The 24,963-nt window shown below is 44.3% G+C and overlaps 1 protein-coding gene across 5 annotated transcripts in view; it reads right to left on the minus strand.

Moving 5' to 3' along the window:
- Nucleotides 1–24,963, minus strand: part of LOC6544050 — a 45,547-nt gene that overhangs the window by 3,333 nt on the left and 17,251 nt on the right. For all 5 annotated transcript variants that reach the window (XM_026978138.1, XM_026978136.1, XM_026978137.1 and 2 more), the window contains 7 exons: nt 19,655–19,778; nt 17,980–18,687; nt 15,746–15,829; nt 15,239–15,362; nt 10,749–11,082; nt 9,536–10,165; nt 22–147 (listed from right to left, as the gene is read on the minus strand). In XM_026978138.1, the coding sequence (XP_026833939.1) occupies nt 22–147; nt 9,536–10,165; nt 10,749–11,082; nt 15,239–15,362; nt 15,746–15,829; nt 17,980–18,687; nt 19,655–19,778 (2,130 nt within the window). The remainder of the gene's footprint in view (nt 1–21; nt 148–9,535; nt 10,166–10,748; nt 11,083–15,238; nt 15,363–15,745; nt 15,830–17,979; nt 18,688–19,654; nt 19,779–24,963) is intronic.

Raw genomic sequence — 24,963 nt, forward strand, 5'->3', positions numbered from 1 at the left:
GACTTCAATGGATTCACTTACCATGGCTATAAAGTAGTACTTTTCAAACTCCTGTTCCTGAGTCCTCAGCTGCGATTCGTTGTCCCACTGCAAGTGGGAAAACTTTTGCAGATTCTCCGCTCCATCGCTGCCCAACCATGAGGTGACCTTAAAAATAGGACATCAAAGCAAGAAATCAGTGGGAAACCTTCAACTCGCTGTAAACAAGCCCACGCGCCAGGCCAAGGTTCCCCATTGCCATGTTCCACTTCGTCATAATGCCAATCATCGGCATCTCCTCCCAATTTCCAATTCCCAGTTCCCAATTCACAGCGCTGAAAAGTGAAACTCATAGAAATGATCGTCGCTCTAATTAGCCTCCACTTTACAAATTAAAATCCAATCGAACACAAATCAAATAAAACGACTCAACTATGGGTATTTTGGAGGCAGCTAAGCCTCCCAAAAGGCATTGGAAACCACACAGGTAGACATGCCGTCCAAACAAAAACAACAGCCACGGGCAATCAGCGATCTCACATTGATAATTTTGTGGCTCTAACCAATTTTTAATCACCTGCTGCGTCCAATTGAATTGATACAATCGACGACGCCGCCGCGCTGCTGCCAATGATGATGATGTTGCTGCCACGGAACCCAGCTAACCAGCTCCCATACCCATACCCAACCCATCCCAGTAAGCGCCCATCCGACGTGGTCCAACTTTGATTCCAAATTCCCAAATCCCAGGTCGCGACGCGTGCACCGGCGCATTCACTTTCCGTTTTTGGGTTCTGCCCAACTCTAGTTGTGCACTGAGAAAGAAAACGCCTGCATTCCGCAGATCTTAACAATGCAACTATCTGATATCTCGAAAATATATATTGTGCTTAGGAAATTGAGTTATAATAGATATGGGCATGGATAAGATGAATCTAACTCCACTTAGGAACTGAATTCTAGTGAAACATGATCCCCCGTTTTTTCCGAGTGCCATCTCGCTAGCTTAGAGATCCACTATCTCCAGCCATCTTTGGGCCATGTCCACGTCTGCATCCCACCCAATGAATGAAAATAAAGTCCCAAGGGGCTGGGGAGTGGGAGTCGGACTTATTGGGGGGATCTGGAGCAGGGGCTCGAAACAGCTGCTCCAGTTTCACAGTCGCAGCACAATCGGCTGTCAGAGACGCTGACTCCTCATGCTCATCAGATATGGCAGGCACGGCTTTCAACGATCTAAGCCTTCTACAGGGTGAGGCGATCGGCTTGATTTCTTAATTGACTTCGTTCTTTAATTAATCTAATTTCGGAACTGAGTGCTTTTGGCCATTCGCTGGAGCATGGCAGATTGATAATTGCACTGAGTGTCTCAAGGGGTTTCAAAAAATGCACTAAATGTTAAGAATTTCCAGAATCTTACGGAGAATATTATTTACAAAAATTAAAAAATGTCATATTTTTGCTTTTTTATCTTGGGAAGCTTATTCATTCCTACGACCAAATTACTAATTAAAAGCAAGTAATGTTTTGTTTTTCTATAGATTGACTCACATTTGGATAGAAACAATCCAAAACACTTAGTTGAATCACGGGCTTACATTTTGCTAAGCCTGACCGCGAAAGAAAACAAAAGATTTAGGAAAATACCCCATTGAAATATTTAATAGCCACAGTAGTGTGTTTATTAGTAGTGAACACAGAGACGAAAATAATTAAACCGGACATTGAATCGAACCTTGAAATATTCCATTTAGTGGCTCAACTATTTCCAATCAAATGGAATAGAACACACAAATCGATGATGTCATGGAGTGTGGTATGTCAAAACCACTGGATTGGGTCACAAAAACTTTGAATAGTTTTGAGTGCACTATATCTGTATAATGGCTTGATCACATCTGGTCTGCAGAACTGCAGACACCCTGTATTTGCTGAAAATTGTTTACATTGAAAACCGATCGATAGATGGGGAGCAGTTTGGCCTTTTTGGCTCCGTAAAGCCGATCGGCAGATTGTTTCCCAACGATTGTCCCGCCGCACAGGCTGGCCATAAATTAATTAATTGATTTAGTAAAACTCGGCCCCAAGACGATTTTCACTGCTAACCGATGCCGATAAGAAGACGTGGGCTGATCGAGCGAACTGTGAACTATTAAAAGCCGACTCGATTGCTATTAAATTGTGCGCGATAAGTGAGTTACTCTGCTGGTGACTCACATAGTTGGCTATTTCGGCTGCCAATTTGCCGGCGTTTGGCTCTTCTGTTTTTGGCCCGGCTATCATGACGCGATTGCTTGCAACAGTTGTAATGGTAACGAAGTCCGCCAAACGCGTCAAAAACGGCAGCAACATGCCACAGGCAGCTCAGAATCGCGACTGGATGTGGAAAAGCCGAGGCAGTTGCTCCGCGTCATCCGTGCCCACGATCTTCTACATATACACGTATGTGCCGAGTACATAATGAGGCATTTTCAATTTCATTTCGGTTTGCCGTCCTCAGCGCTGGCAGGCGGCACTCAATGAAATTCAATAAAATCAAAACAATTAGCAAACGTAAACAGAAAAGAGCCAAAGAACAAAATAATAAAGAAAAACCAAGCCAAATGGGTTAGACTGGGAGCTCCGGCACCCACGACAAACCGATGACGATGTCGCCAGTATTGGCGGAGTGGAGTCTTGCAATCGCTTACACTGAAAGAATGCGGATCGAAGTGTTGCAGTCTTAATCCTGCAACGATGGGTTTTAAGATATGAGAAAATTCTCATAGGACAAATATGCAAATATTTCATATTTGATCCCAACAAGTTTGATTGGCTCGTTTAAGTATCAACACTGAGTAGTTTTTCTTGGAGTGCAACTAAGTAAATAGGCAAATGTCACCCAACCGCCAGCGACTTTGTCTTCGGTGGCTGAAGTTGCTGCTGCGGCGATAAGAGCGCGTCCATCTATGGCGGATGTGCAGCTCTTCGGTGATAAGCGAGCTGCATGCGAGTTGACTGCACTCTGTTCTGGACGGGATGATCTGAGGAGCTGTTCCCGCTGCCGACTGGCACAAAACGCAAATTTAACGTGACAGTGCAACAAGTCGATCGCATGCGCCATAAAGCACATGCAACACCTACAACAACAGCGGCAGCAGCAGCAACAACGGCGGCTAGTTGTGAGCATGCGTGGCTCCCAGTGGTGGCCACTCCCTCCTCCTGCTCCTTGCTGCCGCTGCCGCTGCCGCTGCTGTCGTGTAATTTACACAAATGTCGCGCACTTATCTCATGGCCATAAACATTTTTTAAGCCACAATATCGAATTTATTTTGACACTTTACAAAGTTGTCGCCAATGTTGCCGTTGTTCTTGTAGTTGTTGCTGCAGCCTATCATAGACAACCGAAAGAAAAGAACAACTATTGGCAATTGGCTTACCCTTCGAAAGAGTAATTCGATTTTGTATGCTAATTCGGCGTACTTCATGGGTCTTAAGATTTTATCATAGCCAGCACATGCAGTCCATTCAGTTTTATGGTGTTGAACTGGGTTTATAATCGGAACTTATGGCCTACACTTTCGTTTTAAAGCAGATAATTCAAGTAAATTGAAATTGTTCACCAAAGTGATGATGAATCATCAAACCTATTATTGTGAAGTCTCAAGTATGCTGTATACAAACAGTTTCACATAAACATTCCCTGCTTATTTAATACGAACAGTAGGTATTGATTGCATTTTAAAGAACATTTGGGATTCGGCTTGCTTCGAATTACACGAACTTTGGCGGAGTGGGGGATCTTCGACTGGGATTCAGCGGATTCAGCGGATTCTGCTTCTATTTCTGGTGCTGGGTAATTTATTTGAAGTACCTCTTAAATGATATGCTTTTGCCATTTGGCTGTCTCATTTCTTGTTGGCTAATTTGTTCTCTATGTTCGCCAGTTGTTGATGGTGATGTGTCGCCTGGATTTCTCAAGCATATCGCAGCCGGCTTATCTCAGGCCTTTAAGTATTTCAGCTCTTGTCGGGCTGTTTCGCATTTGAATTTATGGCAGCATGCTAGAAATTATAGCAGCGATAACTGCCTAGGAGATCAGAGGAATGGCAATCGGAATGCGAGTGCGCCAAGTGAGACATTAAACATGAAAGCCGGCCGTTAATGGAGAGGGAAAAACCAATTGGAACTTCAACTTTTTCTTGGCACCTAGCTGTGCACTGAGAAAAATATGCAGTACCTAATCAAAGCGAGGTAAACTCACTGATGAAGTAACTCTTCCCGCTTTATTCAAGTAGATTTATATTCCGAAGGAAAGTCATAGCTACGACTTGATTTAGTACAAGCTTCTTTCTGTGCACCATTTACCAACTGTCAAATGTTATTTATTTGGCTTCTTATTGCCCTGCTAACCGTGTTGGTAATCCCTTTGGGCCCACATACCTACATTCGGCATCCCACTGGGCCAGTGAGGGGTTTATGGTCGTAAAGTATGGTAAACTCTGGGCACGCTTGGCTGCATACATTCCCGAAAGTAATAAAGCAATTTCGTTTGGCTATTTTTACGGCAAAAGGCGATTACAATTTTACTTATTTTTCACTTTCCAAACCAGCCAACTGAGCCAACTGAGCCAACCCAGCGGCAATCTACCGTCCAAATCCCATGGCCCAGGTCTCCAGATAGTGAGACACGCACAAAGTCATAAATACTGGCCACAAAAGGCCAAGACGTTAATGTGGTGACAATATTGCATGCAACCGAATGGTGCACCTTGGTGTTGCTGCTGGAAAAGCCGCTTTACCGCCTGCTTTGGCACAGCAAGTGCAATCGTTCATAGTCATAGTCGTACATACACGTATATCGTATCGTACATGTGTACGTACATATCTTGGAAAATGAGGGGCGGCTCTGGGGCTAGGGGCGTGGCAGCTTATCGGCGATCAGGCGACGGCGACACTGTTCAACTTCAAGTCCAACTCCCAACTTCCAATTCCATTTCAATTGCATTGGGGAGCGGACGTGACGACGCTCAAAAAATGATGACAGCTGCTGATGAAGTTGACGATTTCTAAAAATGCGTGTAAAATTAGTGTTAAAAAACATGTCAGACCCAATGTGACAGTTACGTTTTGACATGACAACAATTACACTTTGTCTGCCCGACAGTATCTGCAGTATATGCATACATATACTTATGTCTGGCAGGTTTTGAGACCCAGAGTCCAAGAGCAGGACCCCGAGCCCGTGTTAATTCAATAACCTGGACATTCTGGCCAAAGCGACGATGGCCATCGGCGATGGCTGCCTTGCTAAGCGTATGATTAACGTCCGTTTTGATGACACAGCCAACATGGCATCATGCGGCCAAGAAGGAGGCACCACTTCACATACACACACGTACTTATTTGTGCAGGAGCAGGAGGATCACATCTGCATTGTTTGTTTGCGTGGTACATTTGCATGCAACAATCTCAACCGGTTGGAATTGGCGGCACTTGCGGCAAGCATGTGTTCATTTCGTACGAGCACTCGTATCTTGGTAGCTTTCGAGTAGAGATGACAGCGGACACGGGTGCCGCACAACATCACGCACGAGGAGGTTGCAACATCAAAGGAATACCCCTTAAGTGGCACGGATGCAATCATTGGCATAATTGTTACAAAAACTATCTAAATGTAAAATTCTAATGCTAATCAGCACACTCTAGCTTCAATGTATCTTATATAGAGTTGCCTTAATTCGAATGACTGTTTGATCTCCACTTTAAATCCTTTTAAGCTTCTTGTTTGTCTCGTTTTTTTCCTTTTTTTGCCTTTGCTCCACTTAAGATTTGTCAGTCTGGCAAAGTGCCTATAAGCTTAGTTTTCAATTCTCGGTTTCTGGTTGGGAGTTATCCAAATGTCAACGGCTAATCGACAGCTGGCTAAGCAATTGAACGACAGATAAGTGCGCCGAGTGGAAAATGTGTAAAACCCGAAATCAAAAACTAATTTTCCGCCGACTAATTGCAATTAAGGGTAATCTTATTTTCCTGTATGCCAACTAGTTTTCCACCCGTTGCGGAAAATTAATGATATATTTATGCAATGGGCTCTGAAATCCAACACACTACATACATAAAATAGATACCTGTGTGTGGAAATGTGGAGAAATTCGGAATAACTTGGGTTAATTATGAAAAGAACTGTGGTCCATCACTATTGGGCGGAAAAACTTATTATGCCCGCGAGGGCTAATACATGCAGTTATTATTAATGCCCCTGTGGATGGGGTCCCGTGGCTCGAGGTTGCCGGCTATCAAGGGGGTTCGCCTCGGCATGTCGACAGTAAATAAGCCTTCATTTTTCATGGCTCTCTCGCCTGACCGAATTCTATGCAGCCAGTTCTTGGCCGAAAGCTGGCAGCTGGCAGTGTGGTTATGCAAGCTGCTTGGCAACAAGCAAAAACCGGGTGAAAGGAGCTGGGGTCTACTGCCACCGCATTCCTGGCCCAAAAGACAGGCGGTCAAGTGTCAGGGGCCATAAATAAGCTGGCTTCCGTGACACAAATGTTCGGATCTTTGGATCTTCGGATGCTGTGTGCCTCCGCAGAAGCTGCGGCCTAATCCAAAACCAAAGTGCTCCTTATGGCAATTGCAATTGAAGGCGCGAAACAATTAAACATAGTTTTCATTGCACAAAGAAGCCGACATTGCGCAAATTAATTTGTGCAAAAAATAAAACACAAAATCAAATAAAGTAAAGGAAAAAGAGCAATCGTCTCAAAGAAAGCGCGCTAAGCAAATCAAATTTCACCGTCAGCAATGTTTATTTATCTGTCGCCACAGCTGCATTTACCCCTTTCTCCGGCCAGCGAAGCCAACACCCAACACGGCCATATTTGTGGAGCAATCCACCTTCATCTACGGGGAACCCGCGCTCCAAGCTCCAAGCTCCAAGCTCCCAGCTCCCAGCTAATGCAGCCGATCAACAATTTAGATACAATATCGCATATCGCATCATAATGTCGTCGTCGGTGTCGTCGTCATCCTCATGGCCAGCAAAATGGAGACACCGCAGCAGCAGCCACTGTTGCAACTGTTGCAACTGCAGCAGCAGCAGCAGCAGCAGCCACATCAAGCACGGCGGCATCTTTTTTCGCACCTTGTTTGAATGCTCGCGCCTAATGGACGACAGCAACATTAGTTTGCCGGCCGGCTGGAGACGCTTTTTGTGGTCCAGTTTTATGTGTTCGTTCGGCTTGTTTTGGCATCAGATTATATATATTTAATTAAAAAGAAACAAGATGAATGCGAGATCGATTGACACGGCCAGCGGTGAATACACTATCCACAGATCTCAGATATACTTTCTACCCAGCGAGCGATCTAACTAGAAGTATGCAATTACCTGCACTTTAATTTTTAATTTTTTCCTCGCAAGAAAGTGGCTTTAAGCCAACAAGAAATTAAGATTACTGACTTTTCAAATATTAAATACTTTTAGTAATAATCAAAACAAAATCCATTAACAATTAAACCATTAAGTAAGAGTATTTCAAAACTACAAGAGCCAAACAAAAGCTAACAACGAGCTGCTCAAAATTGGTAGCTGTCAACGCCTTTTTAATTGAAAGCGTGTTGGTGTTAAATACTCGTAAGTATCTCTTAGTATGATTTTTGCGCCGATCGCGATATGACAAGCGGGACAACTCCGGTGAACGGACATACGGACGGACAGACTGACTCTTGAGCGGACATAAAGACAGCTGAATGGGCGGCTGCTGCTTATCGGTGAACTACTTTTGAAATGGAAATGAATGAATTCAAATCGAATGAAATGAGCGAAGTCAACGAATCGAATCGAATGCGAGTGCGAATCAATGGGCGCCCCGAACCGCCGACAGATCGATTGAAAAATCACACACAAAAAGCAAACAGCAAATGAAAGACAGGGAGTGCAAAACAAAGATTGCGCTTAATTTCTTTAACCTTGCTTTCACTTTTCTCATTAACTTTTCGTTGGCAATTAAAATTCAATTTTTGCTCAAAAATCAACTCAGATAAATGGCCGCACATTACTCAAAACGAAGCGGAGTGCGCGGGAGCGTGTGAAAAAGGCCAAGAAAAGCAGGCAAGACGCCACATACGAATACGTTAACAAGGCTCGGTAAATTTTTAAATGCCAATTTCCGCAAATTATTAAATGAAATTGAGGATTCCGCACAGCTATCTATACATCTTTGGCTATGGGGAATTCAATCGACTGTGGGCCTTATACGGCGTGTTGTGCAGAGCAAAAATAAAGTGTTGAAAGATCATCACAACAAATTATTTTAAGGTAATTAAATACTGGGATTTAAGATGTAAGAAATGGATGGATGCCAGTTGGGAGAACGTATTTTAATTTCCGATTTTGTGTTTCATTCTACTTACTGCTAAATATCAATTCAAAATTTAAAAACATCTTTCTGATAAGTACATTTGATATTTTTCTCTGTGCATCAGCTGCGTGTTTTTGCAATTTGACATACTTTTGTTAACCGGCAACTGCAACTGCAACTGCAGCAGTGGCAAAGGCAAAAGCAGCATCTTGGGGCAGCATCAACAATCATAGTAATAATGGCAAAACTTAATACTGGCGCAAAAGTATGACGAATATGTAAACTGCAGCTAATCCCGCAACAAATGAATGCGATAAATCAACGCAATTGCATTAGCCGGGCCAAAAGGACTCGTCCGAAAACGGGCGTAGCACCAACTGTCACAGTTGCTGATTAAGCGCGATTCCCAGCGAAAGATACGAGAGACGAGTTTGTGGGTGCGTGCGACTGCAATTATGCGCATGGCGCGCACGGTAGCCCAGGGCATGCGATGTGCGAAGTGCGATGTGCACTGTGTGCAGCAGATCCCTTTCCCCCAATTGGCCAAAAACTCATTAGCCAGTCAATTAAAAGGCCAGGAAGTGGCAGATGCTCCGTGTGGCGTCCTCTGCCACCTGGATGCCTTCGCTTATCTAACGACTCCATTTGGCCGCTGACTGGCAGCATCATCTCTCAATCCCAATCTGCCGAGCGATCCTGAAACTAATGCGCATGCGACTGGAGTAGTGGACACTAAGCGGATGTGCGTAATAAATTAATAAAGCCCGCATTAAGCGCAATGCATATTCAATTAACAATGTCAGTGCGCCGCCAGTGTATCTTGCAGATATGTACATTCGGCGTTCGGCATTCGCCATTCGCCATTCGCCATTTGGCGATTGCAGCCACATTCGCTGCATTTCGCTGCGCCTGCCGCATTTCCTGTCAGCAAATAGCAAATCCCAGGCCACAGCTCATTAAAGCTGCGCGCCACAAAGTTGCCGGGAGAAACCAATTTTATGGATATTGTAAACCGTTCGGCGAACCTACGACTTCAAGCTACCAAGCGAAACAGCGCAATTAGCCTAGAATCAGCTATCAGCCATATCTGATATCATATCATTTTACATTAAATAATTGCAAGGGAGTAGAATAGCTTAATGCTTTCGGATGGTTAAACATGTACTATTCCTGGCTGAAAATATATGCTCGCACAATCCATTGCTTCGACTTACCTCACTGATCTCATCCTCGAGGGCCCGTTGCCTGGTTAGTTGCCTCAGTCGCTCCCTGCGCTGCTCGGTCAGCTGTTCCAGGCGCTGGGCAGCCCGATCCACCTCGTTGAAGAGGAGCGTCACCTTGCGCAGCTTGCAGGCGGCATCCACGTTCAGGAATGCCCCCGAAGTGGAAGATGAAGGTGATTGCGGCTGTGACGTCATACGCGGCGAGCCGGGAGCAGAGGTGATGGCCCTGGCCAAATCCTGCAGCCTGGCCAACTGGCCGGCACCCATCTTGCGCAGACTGTGGAGCTGCGAGTCCATCAGCGCACGACTGAGGGCGCGATGCTGACCATAAAGTTGGCGGCGCGTGGGCAATCCCTGAAGATCGGCGGCGCGTATTTCGCTGAGGGCGCTCACCAAACGACCGCCGGCCGTCGAGCATTGCCGCTGGAAGGCCTCCAGTTGGGCGAAAAACTCCCGCCACTTGGTGGCATCGTGATGACGCTGGCCAATCCCGGCCAGCGTGGACAGAGCGGGCACGGAGGGCAGCAATCCAGCGGGCAGCTGCGATGGCGCAACACTTGTCGTGACTTGGTCCACGCTAATGAATTTAACCAAATCCACTGGCGATGGCGACGAAGGCTCCTGTTTGTTTGTTTGTTTGTTTTGGGGTCAGAGTCAGAGCAGAGAAAAACAGCGGATTCGTTGTCATTAGTGGACAAGTTCTGTCTTTTTTTAAGTTTTTTTTTTTTTTTTTTGGGTTTTAGCCTAGTCGGTCATGTCGGGCGGGTTAATTGGCTGGGGATCAGAGTAGCAAAAGAGCACAGGCTGGGGCGTTAGCCCGTTGCCTGGCCTTTCGGCCTCACGCCCTGACAAAAGTGCAGAGAAAAAATAGTTTGGAATCCTTTAACAGATATGTGAAATTCATTTGCTAGAGCGATTTTTCGATCTAACATTTTCTAACTTTTCAATACACACAAAAGCTGTTGCCTGACTTTTTGCTTTGCTTTTTTAAGTGATTGTTAATTAAGACAATCCATAATAAACTTGAAAAAAACCATAGGTGTCAATTTGTTTTTTTTTTTAACAAGCAGAAACACACTTTACATGAAATCGCATACCTTAGTATTTAAATAAATTTTTCATAGTGTTTGAGGCAATTAAACTATTTTTCTCTGTGATCCTTTTGTGTAATCGAAAGGTCAGGCGGTATAAACTTTAAACTCACCGGGTGATCACTATTATTGTTCTGCTGCTGCTGTTGCTGCTGCTGCTGCTGCTTCTGTTGCTGCTGCCCATTGCACAATTGCAGCAGACTCGAATCGGGACAAACGGCCAAAATTTCACAATTGCCAATTTGCTTGGCCAAGAGTCTGAGACTTTGGCAAATTAAGTCGATTACGCATAAATGTTGAGACTTCTCGATGGCAATTAAAATGGTAAATCTCTGTTGGGCGGGTTGTTGTTTCTGCTGCTGCTGCTGCTGCTGCTGATCTGTGCTTTTATGGCCATTGATTGTAGCTGTGGTTCCGGGTGTTGCCGGGGCGGTGAAGGGGCAGGAGCTGCAATGGTAAGAGCAGTGGAAAACGAGCCATGAATTGTGGTCCAAACCGGCCGAGAAGGTGCACGGTCAAGTCGCATAAATAACATCAAAGTGTTCGCCTGCTGTCGATCAGAGGTGGGCAAATGCCAATGAACGGGGAACTAGTTCTACATTGTATTACCCAAGATTTTCAGATACAAATTTTGCCTTATATTCTTCGTACTTTCATAGCTTCAGTGTATACTAAGGTGGTTAAAATTTAAGTGCAATATGTACAGCAAACACTTTATGTAGAGAGCTGTGCGAGCATAAACTGTTCACGAGCTATTAAAACTGTTTTCGTGGGAGTTTCCATTACATTTAAGAACTGCAACCCGCTTCCCGTTGTGCAAACTTCTAGCAAACATGAAATTAAAACGGAAATTGTCTGTGGTTCACAAGGTGTCTATATTAGCCCTCCCCCCTCTGGGATGAGTACCAAACAAAATGCAACTAAGTGCGCCACGGCACCTTATTAGAATTGTTAAAATGAATGCGGCCGCAGGCTATAATTTTTCAATAAATCATTGTAATCTCGAGGAGCATTGCCCGCCTGATTCTGCCCGCAAATTAATCGCTCTGTTTGCCGCCGATTCCCAGGCTACCATGTGAACTGGTTCGCATGTGGGCCGCACAGATCCAAGAGCAGGGGCAGAAAAAGCGTATAATGCTTGGGCGGATTGGGTGGTGGTGTCCGTTTGGGGAGCAGAACACACCGACTTGGCTACGCCCAAAACAAGTTCACTTTAATTGGCAATAAGCGGCCTCTGCACTTGGACTCGCCAGATGGAGCACTTTACCTTTCAGTAACTCAGCGGGGGCAAGTCACGTAACTATGACAAGTTGGTAGCCACTTTTAATCAGCGTAAATAAAAATTGAAAATTGCCGCTAATGGCGGCTGGTGGGCATTGCATTAACAGATGCCAAGTGCCGTGTCCTAACACTTTAGCCAAAGTTTGCACAGCCGCTTCGAAATTCCTTGCCGGCCAAGATAAGCTAACTGTAAACGCATGCCAGGCCAGGCCAGAATCTCGTTTCTCACATGATTCTCAATGGCTCTCAATTGGCAGTGCAGTCGCAAAGTCCACCCCCAGGTTGCATCAACCAGATGCAGTTGCAAATTGCACGCAATGCTCACGGGCCAAGATCCGCTGATGTGGCGTGTTTCAGCGGAGTCTTTGGGTCTGAGACCGCGGCTTAATGATGCCGCACAGTGCGCACAGGCTATAAAGATCGCCTGGCATTTCAATTCCGAAGCGGCCCATATACACGCTCAAATGAGCCAGCCGACAGCGGAACTCTGTAAGCAAGTCAGGTCGAGTGGGCTAATACCCTAACCGCAAGTAGAGAAAGCTTTCTTTATAGATTAAAACTTTGCTTAAGTTCAATGCACACATTTTCAAATATTTGAAATCACTATTTTTGCAAGATAATTACTTAGTTTCCGCTTGTTTGACTTGTTTCTGTTAACGCTTCTGTGTTTCCCAATATAATGGTTTCCTTCGCCCACAAAATTGTTACTGAAATCATAAGGGATCCATTAGTAACTCAATATACATTTGGCAAAATCGTGAACCCATTTTGTGGATCAACGCAAAAGCGGTAACCCCGTTCAACCTGCGCCATCGCCATTATAATTGTGAACCTCCGCTGAATCCAAATGCATTTCGGTTTTGGGAACAGCCGCGCATGCTCTCTCCGTCAATTTTGTAGGGCAAGACGCATTAAAATATGAGCACAATCCTAGGTCGAGCGTGTGTAACCCGAGCTTTTCTTTTTCCCCTTTTTTATACCCGTATTATGCGCGGGCATGCATATTTATACTAAAACTCTGGCGAACTGGGCACCTTTCGCAGGCGAAGATTCCGAGAAGTGCAGCCCGCCAAACGGTGTCCATAAAAACAAATTTAATTGCAAGCTGTCACACACACACGATGGAGGGAGTTGTGGATTGGCATCGTAGATGGGTCTGCTTTTTTTCTCTCTCTCGATTTTTTTTTGGAGTCAGGGAGCTGGAGTAGAGGTCAGACCTCTGGCCCAGACAAATGATGTAAGCTATGGATAAGCCAAGTGGCCATGTTGACACTGACGCACTGGTGAAAACTGAACGCAGACGAAAGAGCCAAGTGAGGCCGAGTCAGCCAAGTCAGCCAAGTCAGCCAACATCTAATATTTGCCGTCCATCTGGCTGACATTCGGAATTGGACAGGCAGCTAATGAATACCTTACACATGTCGGCAAACAAACGCAAATAATGTCAATGGTCTGGCAGATCCAACTCGTCATGAGTCAGGTCAAAAAAACTGGATGGAATGGGATAAGTGTTGTGGAGTTTAGATGCTGATAATGATGATGATGATGAGGCGGCTACAGCAGATGTGCCAGTTTTCAGCTGCTGCTGCTATTGCTATTGCTATTGCTATTTCTGCCACTGCCAATGTTTGTCAAAGACTTTTCTACACGATTTGGCCGCGTTTTTACCAATTGGCATTGAAGCAATTAACATCAGCATGCAGCTGGATTTCGAAGAGAGTCTCTGGCTAAAACTAGAACGGGAATCGCACTGCCAACTCTGCCAACTCTAAGTGGCCGCCAGATACGAGTGTTCTCCTCTGTCGATTTAGATTTCACAGATTTCTGATATTTCCACGAATCGTGTGGCAGTTGGAACCTTTTTGCGAGGTTGGAACAGCAACAACTACTGCGCAAAACTGAAAAGTTCACATCATAAATTTTAAAGTGTCACGAATCTGTCTGGGAGGAAAATAAAAAAAATCATTCATATGCCCGCAGTTATCGTTCCCTCTCTTTCCAGCCACCCCCACTCTCTCCCTCTCACTCTCTCCTCAAAGGGAAGCCGCACACAGTCCCTCGAAAGACGTGCCCGCTGGAAGCAGCCCCACCAACATTGGCAGCCAGCCTGAGTGGAATTCTAATTTACACTAAGCAGCAGGCGAAAAGCACTTCATCGGGTTTTCCCAGACCCCTTCCCATGACCTTTGAGATGAACTTGTAAACGGGATCTCGTAAATACACTTCTAGCCTTGCTTCTAACATTCTTTTTCAGAATTTAAAGTTCCAATAAAAAACCTCCTTTCCTATCAAAAAAAGCTCTTTAATATTTGCTATCTCGAGTAAGTGGAAATTATAGGAATATTTCCTTTTAAAAAGGAAATTGGGTTGTTAAAAAATCTCAAATTTTTAAAACCTATTCAAATCTCTGTTACCACGCCATTATCTTTCGATCAGCCTTATCTTTTATCCTTTTAATCGCTTTTATCGCTCTTGACCCTATTGTATGGAGAGTGCCGATTTTCCCCGCCTTGTTTGTTTACTCCACAAAAACCCCCTGCACTCAAAGATCTGGGGCAGATAGCCAACCCTGCTGGACAGTGTTTATCGACTTTTAGCCCAGACTTTTGTTCTATTTTCTAAGGCAACGTTCTTGGCTCACAATGCAAGTGCTGTTCGATGTTGCCGTTGTTTTTTCTGCTGCTGCTGCATGTTTCCTTTTAGCCAGAGTGGCAAATTGACTGACATGCATTCGGGCCGAAACGAAACACTTGGTGGAGTGTAAGGGGGGAGTGCAGGCGCAGCGCGGAGTGGGAACAGAGTCCCCCGACTTAAAGGCTTAAATGCAGCTCCGCTTCATTCCCAGCGCCATTTGGCTGACTGGCTGGCGCATTTGCATATCGGCTCGTAAATATGGATGGGCCGACGGGTCTGCCGGGTCTGCCGGGTCTGCGAGTCTATGAACTTATTGCCAGACAAATTGAAATGCCTGATTCGGCTGCAGATGCTGATTCTGGCCGTTGGATTCGAGCAGGGGGGGCGGTACCATGGAGTACTCGTACTGGTTCTGCGATTGCCTACAGCTGCTCGTTGAGCCCATTCCCATGCGTTACTTTGACACTAAACCGATGAGGCTGATTCTAATTCTGAATCAGATATGGAAATTGAGATATGCACACTGCAAGAAAGTGCCATGACCAATATGATGCGATATAAATCCCTAGGTATGATTGCAAAAGCCAAGTTAAATGCTATTTATGAACTGCACTGGCAAACGTTCAAAGTTCTTGACCGATATTAGTGGAATTTGTTCTCAGTGTAGATCAGAGGATCCCCCACTCACCTGCGCTCGGGAATTGTGCTGTAGTAGAGGAGCAGCGTGGCCAGCTCGTAGCAATTGAGGCCGGCGGACGCCACACAGGCCGCGTCCACAGTCACAAGTGGGTCGCCTTGGAGGGTGCGTGTGCCTGGAAAGAAAAGGAGATGCGAACGCAGTTAGGCGATGGGCCATAAAAGATCTCGAGATGTGGGAAATCGCACTGGTGCGCGGTCCCAATTGGTGCACCCTGGGTGGCCACTTCGCCTTCGATAATGTGCGAAAAAGCGTGAGCACATTAATTGAAAAGCGCCAACTTTATGCACTTCCAGCAATCGCTTTTCGCCAAGCACCCGGAAAATCGCCAGCGGCAAATTGCCTGGCGGGGCGTTACAAAAGCGATTCCAATTTATAAGCAAATTTTTCGCTGATTTCGGCTCAGTGAAAGTCTAGAATTAGTTGAGATCGGGCTGGGGGAGCGGCGAAAATGGAAAGTTTGTCACCCATGTGCACCGCATGCGGATGGATGCTCACCTGGTAAATAGACGCCGCTGGTCAGCAATTTCTCAGGCAGCTCGCCAATCGAGCTGGGCGCCAGTAGCTCTGTCTCGCAGGTCTCTGCAGAGAGAAAAAATATGTAGATTTATGGATTAATATAATATATGGGTAGATGCAAAATCATTCACTTGGAAAAGTAGGCATAATTCCTTCTAAAAAACCTCAACATTAAATTCCTTATAAAGCATATCGAACTTAAATATTAAATCACAAAATACTAATTTGTTGTAAGGTTTGATCACAAACTTGGTTGACATTTTTCCCCGTGCTAAATTAGTTAACAGAAAAGGCTTGCGAAAACTCACACGAAAGTGGAGGTTGGTTAGGGGGCCTAAAAATATGGGTTAATTGTATTTTAAACGCTCGACGGAACCTTGAAAACTGGTCCAGGATCTGCGCGGTTTGCATAATAATGTCATTTGATTAATTTCCAGCTGCCGAACGGCCCACACCAGCTCTCCATCTCTGGGAAGGGGGCGTGGTCGGAGTCGCCGCCGCCTTGGCTCGGCATCGTTGCCCCAAAAACTAGTTCGTCATAAATTGTTCAGCTCTGCCCCGGGCACTTTCGCATGCGACAAATATTTCCCAATGATAAATGCGGCACATTTCAGCGTCTCGGGAAATTCTGCACTCGTCGCTGTGAACTCCGGCCACCTGTTGCCGCTTTTCCAATGGCAGAGAGCCAAAAAAAAAATACGAACGCAACCCGCTGCATTGTAATTCAATAGCCGACCACAATAGCCCCCGCACTTGCCAGCTGATTTATGACCGCTTGCAAATTGCACCCACACCCAGCCCAGATCTCCAGTTGAACGCATTCCAGGGAACAGTGGTAAGATTTGGTGGCAAGGTGCCTACCCAGTTCTTACTGCCAATCAGATCGAAATAGGGTTGCATCAAGTATTATGACTCTTGATTGTGACTCTGAATCTTTTGCAAGTATAAAGAGTTCATCGTATACTGTTCCTTCTCTAAATAATATAATTTTCGGTGACATTTTGGCTACCGGGAACCACTGTGCCTTTGCACTGGCATTGCTTTGGTTTCTCATTTAATTTTCATATTTTAGGCTTTGACAAATTAAAAGGCATTTGCACCGTTGTGGCTGCCACAGAGACAACGATATTTTGCGGCTAACCACGTCTCGCCGGATGCCGTGGGTTGTCGATGTTAATGGCTAATGGCTAAAACCGCTGCTGCCGGCGGACCTCCTCCTCCTCTCGCTCCTCCTCGCAATGGAGCATTTTGAAGGGGTATTTTTTGCCGCCAATAAAGAACGGCTTTTAAGATTTTTCAGAAAATAAATGGGTACATATAGAAGTGGCAATTTTCCAACATTGCCAACTTAATTGAGAATGGATTTGGCATTTAATGGATTGCGTTGTCACGGTATTAAGTTTTCGGTAATCTCTTAATTAATCACGGGGCTTAGGCGATAACGAAATGCCAATCCGCGAAAACAAAAGCCGGATGCGAGTTTTGAGATCCAAACAAAAATGTCAAATACATTTTTGGCCACAATTTCACTCTCTGATACTTTCGCTAGAATTCAGGGCAACAAACTTCCATAATCTCTGGGCAATCTTTGGCCATTAATTGATTTAAATGTCGGGCAACATTTATGAACAGCAAATATATCAAATTAGCGCCAAAACTAAACGCTATCAAAGCGCTCCATTAAACCCCACCCCCCAAAAAGGAAAAATAAAACAAATCGACTTCAAAGCGCCGTTCGAAATGAACGCAAATTTGACTCCAGTTTGGGTTTAACCGACTTTTGGCTGCGGGGCGTTTAATTGAATAGTCCGGGCTCACAGATTTGCATACGATGCAGGCCGCGGAGCTAAAACAAATAAGACAAATCACGCCCAGCATTTGCGATAAGCAAGCCACGAACTGGTCGCTCTGTTGCAACTGTTGCAGGTACACTCGAAAAAATACTCACATCACAGCTACTTAAAAAGGAATCTCGCAGCGAAATAATTATAAGCAAATAGGGCAGCGATCTTCAGCGCTTTCTTTTCCTGTAGATTTTCTACTAATACTTTTTTCAACTGTAATAAAATCCCCTGATTTTTCAGTGCACTAATAGCGAAACGAAATACCGACCGATATCAGAGTAATTTAGGTGTCCTGCGGCTATCGGTGCGCATGCGTAATGCGATATTACGTATACGCTGCGTGGTACTGGTGCTGGTGCTAGTGCTTACCTAGACTGTGGTGTTTCCCCGGTCCGATGCTATCGCTGGCCTCCTCATCGCTATCGATGTGCGGAAACGAGTTGCCCAGACAAAAGAGTGGCAGTGCCGGCGAGGTGGAGGCGCCGCTTGCCTCATTACCACCGCTGTTGCTCCGCATTTTGGCCTCCGAGTGGCTGGTCAGGAGCTCCTCGCCGGCACTGGAACTTGAGCTGGTACTGGAGCTGCTGCTCCTGTCGCTCACATTACTATTACCCGACGAGGTGGAGTTCATGCTGTCCTGGCGATTGGTCAAACGCCTCAGCATGTAACGGCTGTTGAACAGCTTGTTTTTGGTAATCAAATCGCTGCGTCGCAACGCGCACTTTGGTGATCCCAACAGGTTATTGTTGCATCCATTATTATTGGCCTCATCCAGTGAATCCTCCCCGCGGTCATGATGCATCGGCATCGGCATCTGCAGCTCGTTCAGTGAAACGCGCTCGATGCTGCGCTCCACGCTCACCAGCAGATTCTGCAGCAGTTGCGGCAGTTCCCCGCCATCGGATGCCATCAGTGCCGCCGCTGCCGTGGACATTTCCAGCTGGAGCACGCTCAGGGGCAACTCGCCGGGATTCTCGTGGTCGATGCAGTGGCTCTGGACGCTCTCCTCCTTGCGGGACGAGCGCCAAACAGCATAGAGCCGCGGTTTGCAGTCCGCGTCTCCTTCTGCTGAAGATTCTGTAAGGGGAAGATGGTGAAATACCAGTTATTGACGGAAGTACGGACTTATGTAAAGCTTTTAATTCATCTAAGATAATATTCATTCAGTTGCTTTAGCTCACTTCTTATTTAATACCAATTACAAAACAAGATAAAATGCTATAGTCGAGTTCCCCGACTATCAGATACCCGTTACTCAGCAAGTGGAAGTGCAAATGAGAAATTTCCACATTTTCTGGAATATCGGTAAAAATTGGGGTAAAAATGATCAAATAATAAAAAACTTACAAATTTTTTAATCAATAATGATATACTCTTCAACGAATCTACTATAATATACCCTTTTAACTCTACGAGTAACGAGTGTAACTACTACTTAAATTTTCCCAAATTAGTTAAATCATATTTAATCAAATTTATTGCAAATGATTTAATAAAATCTGTAAGAGGTCACCTGTGATGAAATTACCTATTATTGTAGGGGTCAAGTCGTAAAAAAGTTATTAGTCATAAACTAACATATATGGTAGCGAAATGCTGTAATAAAAAAATAGCACTAAAATATTTATACGCGTATTTCCTTGCCAGTTTATTAGGCGTTTGGTAGGCCCTTTGTTTACTTTATATAAATTTAAAACAGTTTATTGAAGAGTTGCCTAAAGCACCAACAAATCTACATCGTTCATTTGTAAGCAAGTTACCAAACTTTGTCAATAGTAAGCAAACACATTGAGCCTAATTATTAAACCTGTCTGACTTAATTGGCGTTCGAAGAAGTCATAACCTGCATTAAATAAATACCTAGAAAGCCCGCTTACTATTCTGCTGCTCATGCTTCCATTCTAGACCATTTAAATTGCAACAGCGAGCCCTAGACGGCCGTAAGTGATCGATTATTTTGATTGGGGGTTGCGGGCTCGTGTGCCTGCCGTAATCATAGGTATAAGAAGGGCCAGACCACTCCGATCCCGGTCGACCCACTTACCCAATTTGATGCAGAGATACAGCTCCGCCGGACGAAGTGCGTGCGCGATCTCAGCGTCGCTCAGCTGCAAGACCAGTGCTCCATTGGATGTTGCCAAAGGCCAGCCGGGATGCCATAACCAGGACTGCAAGAGACGATAAGCGGTGTAAGTGCCTGATTGCAGATTGGGTAACGAAATCATTTGCAAATTTTTATTATTACTACGATTACATGTTCGGGCAGAAATTGTGCAGGCCACAACACCCGCAAGTGTTAAGCTGCGGAAAGGAAACCGAAAACGATAAAGAAACCAAAGCCACAGCAGGCCAAAACTAAGACCAAATACCAAAAAAAAAAAAAAAAACAGGAAAAAAAACAAAAAGTAGAGGCTGAATGCCTGGAAAGCGCATTAAAAATGGCCCAGACTGTCCGACGTCAGACATCAGAGCTGGGATATTTGGATATTCGGAGGCCTGAATGTTCGAGGTCTCCCCCATGTTTGTCCGCCAGTTGGCCATATCGGAGATGGCGAGTGTGGCAACTTTTGGCCGCCCCAGTACCAAAGGTGCACAGGAAAAATAGCAGTACAGATATCAATAACTATTAGTTAACCACAGGCCTACGAGATATGAATAGTATCCTTATAAAACGGAAAATTAGCTAGAGTTTAGACCAATTGGCTACCTAAAATACCTAGCTTAAGATATATAAGTGCCGCCCAATTAAAAGTTTAAGGGTTACAAAGTTGAAATAAGACTAGCAGGATTCTTAATATTAATATGATAATATTTTTTTGTGTGTATTCCCGAAAAGCCCACGAAAAAAAAACCAAAAACAGGCACCGCCTGGCGATGGCGATGGAAAATTATAGATAAATCATGCAAGTCAAACTTTTGGCAATTTTTGCTAATTTTTGGTTATTACCCTCAGCGTTTGTGCCAAACTGAAAATGCTGAAATGCAGAAAGCCCAACGCAGATTTCACCCCTACGGGAATGTGAAATCGAATTTGAGACCCGCGACTGCAAAAAGCTAGAAAAACTTAAAACCAAAAACCAAAAGCCATAGAGAGAGAGCTACTAGAGACCCGAGTTAAAAGTCCGATCCTTTTGGTCAGCTATTAATTGTTACAATGCGAAAATGTTTCTTCACATTGTTGCTAATTTGCCAGTCGCTCAGCTTTTTTCAACATTTGATTTTTGTCTTGTTTTCGTTTCGCTTTTTTGGAAAATCAGACGGGGGAAAAGGTGCGCACTGCCTTGATTTATAGCGCCTTTTGACTCAACACAAAAACTTGGATATTTTATTGGTAACAAAGCGATGGCTGTTGTTTCTTTTTTCTGTTATTGCACATGCCACCCAGTTAGGAGCGAAAGAGACAGAAAAGGCGGGGAAAAAAGAGAGAGACGCGTACATAAATCAATTGTTGTCGCTCGAGAGGGGGCTACGTGCTTTTTTGGGGGTTCCAGGGGCCTGAAGTCGGTCCCCGATCGAAATCCATTCAAACAGAAAATGATCAATTTTGTCATTTGATCAAAGCCGCAGCAACGATCGCAACGCATCGTTTACAATCGATTGAACAAAATGATCATCGCCGATCAACCGAGCCACACAACGACAACAACGCAACCACTTCCTCTGCTCGAAAGCCATCTCCCTCACACCACTTGCTGTCCCCCTCTGTCTGATATGTCGGACCTGCACTGAAACAAACATATATTCAATAAGTAAATCCTTGCAACTCAAGTTCCTCCAATTTCATTGCAAATGTTTCTGGTACATCATGTTCTATAGAACTTTATTTTAAAACCCTTAGTTAAGTTTTTTGCAGCTGCACTTCATTTTGGAACATCCTTCTTTTTGTTTCAGTGTGTTTCAGGGAGGTATCGTTGTATAAGCCCCTGTCGCCACATGCTAAAATAATGATTTTCGTAACATTTTCTGCATGATTGCTCCCAGACCCCCAGCTCCATGCCAAGTACCATGTTCCATTGGCGGTGACGGTGACGGTGACGATGCCGGTGCCTTCCCCATCTCCATCTCAGATCCGATCTGTTCCGATCGGATCCAAACCAATCCGAGGGGTTCTAAATCATTGGAAGCGTTTCAGTTTCGTCGTCATTGACCCAAATGCGCGCGTCGCTCGGACGCCGCTTGTCATTGTCGTCGATGTTGCTATGTTGTTTGTTAGTTTTAGTTGTCGTTTGTTTTCGATGGTGTCGCCTACACTGAACGTTACACCAACCCTCCATCAAACAATATTCGAGTTAATGTCCAAAAGGCAATTCAGTTGAATGGTTACGATAAGAATTACTTTGAAGGACAGCAAGTGGTCGAGTAAGTCAACTTAATATTTTTAAGACAACAAAAATTACTTCAATAAATCTCACCTTAAAACTGTTTTTTTTTTTGTAACCAAAATATTTTTTGTTAATTTGCGTTGTATATTAAAATAAGTTTCACAACTTCTTAAAGAACTCGTAAAGTCTTGAAGGCCAACAACTGTTTAATGGACCATATCTGAGCTAGAACAAAACTACTTCCCTAAAAATATTCCATAAATTTAGTGGTTTGGTTTCTCTTCCCAGAATTGTAGGGACAAAAAACCGAAGCGAAGATACAAAAGTATCTTTTTTGTTCTTCAGTCGTGTTCTTGGGTCGTTTTCAATTTGTTGAGGGGCGACAAATTTCCGTTCCATTGGCGGCTTTTGGCTTTCGAGTGGCCTGAATGCCATAAATCTGCGGGTAGATTTTGTCGAGGATTTGTCTGAATCCTTGCCCGGATCAGAGCATATATCATTCCATCATGGTTTGTTGTTAATTTTTCTTTTTTTATATATATTTTGTTGTATTTTTTTGCACATTCCCACGCCTTTGATGTTGAAAACTAAATTACCGACCGGCAGCAGCAAAAACGAAACGGAATGAAACAAAACCCATCAACAGGCGGCAAACTCAGCGGATCGACGGGCCGTATTTATGAGTAATCAAGCCGACATGGCCCGGCATTAGCATATATGCAGATATAAACATATCTGTATCCGAATATATATGCATATATGTATATGTGTGAATGGTGTGTGGCCAAGGAAACCGAGTATGAATGGCCATGTCCCGGCGTGTGGCGCCCAGCCTATGGCAATTATTCAATGCGGGTGCAGTCGTACACGGATTTGGCTTTTGGACTTCGCTTTTGGATATCGAAAGAATCATGGGACCACCATCGGTGCCGACAACATTACGCATGCAAAGGAGCACAGGGTGTTGCACAAAAATAACATAAAATTAAATATATCGACACATTCACATGCACTTGGCTTGTTTTCTCAACAAATTGTAGGCAAGAAATGGGCGCTGCTGGGGCTCGAATTTCGTTTATTGCCAATTTTTGGCTTCACATATGCGAGTGTTTATAGTTTTTAATTTCTCAGCCCGAGCCAAACTTAATTTGTTGGCCAAAAAGGGCCACACCTGGTCAAAAGCGCCGCCAGCAATCGATAATTATGATGTGTAAGCGACGGCCTCGGCCTTTTTGTATATTTTGTATTTAACCATTTCTATTTTGGGTGGATGTCCAATGTCTGATTTTAACCGGTGATTCCGTTACTTTTGGCCATTTGTTGTTTGATGGCTAACAATTGATTTTTGGCCGTTTGTTATTTATTTTTTAATTTGCCGCTGGTGGGTTGACCAAAGAGGCGGAATTTCATCAGTGAGCGAAAAATTGCTTGAAAATTAAATTACCTACTTCTCTGTCGAAAGGAACGTTGCCAATAATTATGTAAGCCCCCCAAAAATTTTGAGTTATCAGTGTCGAAAAATAAACTTTCTTCGCGGGAATAAACAAATGTGCCATAAATGACTGGCTGGCTTAAAAGGTTATTTGCGTACTTAATACCAATTGATTTTTCGAATTACTTATACGTTGGCTGTGAAAAATTGCAGATAAATGGAGCTATAAATATGGCAATAAAGTTGCCAGCTTGTGTATATATGATTCAATAAATTGAATCTTAATATATGGATACTTTCAGATGTTTAGGCATAAATATGTTGTCTTAATATAAAAACCTGAAAAGCAGTACATGTTTGTTTACTTTTTAGTTTATCGATTTGCTGCTCCAAAAACGAAACCATTAAATTCATTGATCTTTTTTTGAATAGAATAGCTGGCTATTTTCGCCATTTCCTATTTGGCTGCTCCAATTGATTTCCTACTCCACATGTTTCCTGTGCATAAATTTCCATGCCCAATATTCTTGATTGTCTAATAATAGGCGTGTTATTTTGCACTCCCTCCAAACTCTAATTTTTTTCCAGAAATTTTTCAGCAAGCTTTGAACTCTTGCAGCAACAGAGCGATTCACTTTGTATTTATTGCCGTCAACGTCACATTTCCGCTTGATCTGGCGCGGAATGGCCATCAACGGAACGTCATTGGCACCACCAACATTTGCAGTTGGATCCACAATGCCCCACACATCCATGAACACATCCATGACCACGTCCCTGTAGATGCCACATTTGATTCGGATCACTCCGGCCACACCTACAAATTGTTTCTGCTCCCCCATAGTGTGTGTTTATGCGAGGCGGGGGCGGAGTAGAACCGCTATTTACTTGTATAGATATAATATCACGGAGAAAAAAGATTTCTAACTTATTTAGTGATATATTCAGTTGAAGGCTACCATATTATTTGTACCATATGATAGGTAGGCGACAAATTGCTAACTCAAATTTGTATTGGACTTCACATTGTATGCTATTAAAATGCTTAGTACCATGCTGTAGTTATGAAAGATCTTTATTTCTTGAAGTGCTTCATATGTGCACCGCTTGTGTGGGGCACATTTTCGCAATGCAGATGGGAGCTGGCACCGGGAGTGAGACGAAAATAGATCAGGTCTAGGCTGTCATGGTAGCTGCACGGTCGGAATGCCACGGCAGCAGTGTTCTTGGAAGCCCCACACTGCCCCACTGAGTGCATCTGCAAATTCGCTGTGTTTGTTTGCATTTCGGTGCAACGATCGGTGCAGCGAATTTATTTCGTCTGTGGATGCAGGAAGTGGCTGCTTACATTGGCCCACGATGGGGTGTTGAAATGGGAATCAGTTTGAGAATGGGAATGGGATCGAATCAGATCGGATCTGCTGTCACAGTTATGGGTTATGGCTCGGAGGGCTTGAGATAACAAACAAAGACCGTTTCGATTTCGTGGCAACTTCAAAGAAGCAAGAAGCTGAGGCACAGTACGGTTGCAAGTTGTTCGTTGCTCGTTGCTCGTTGGCCGTTGCAAGTTGCTGTTACATCAGCACAAGACTCTCTCAA

Source organism: Drosophila erecta, unplaced genomic scaffold (genome assembly GCF_003286155.1).
Source record: "Drosophila erecta strain 14021-0224.00,06,07 unplaced genomic scaffold, DereRS2 tig00000021-arrow-pilon, whole genome shotgun sequence".
NCBI classification, from domain to species: Eukaryota; Metazoa; Arthropoda; class Insecta; order Diptera; family Drosophilidae; genus Drosophila; species Drosophila erecta.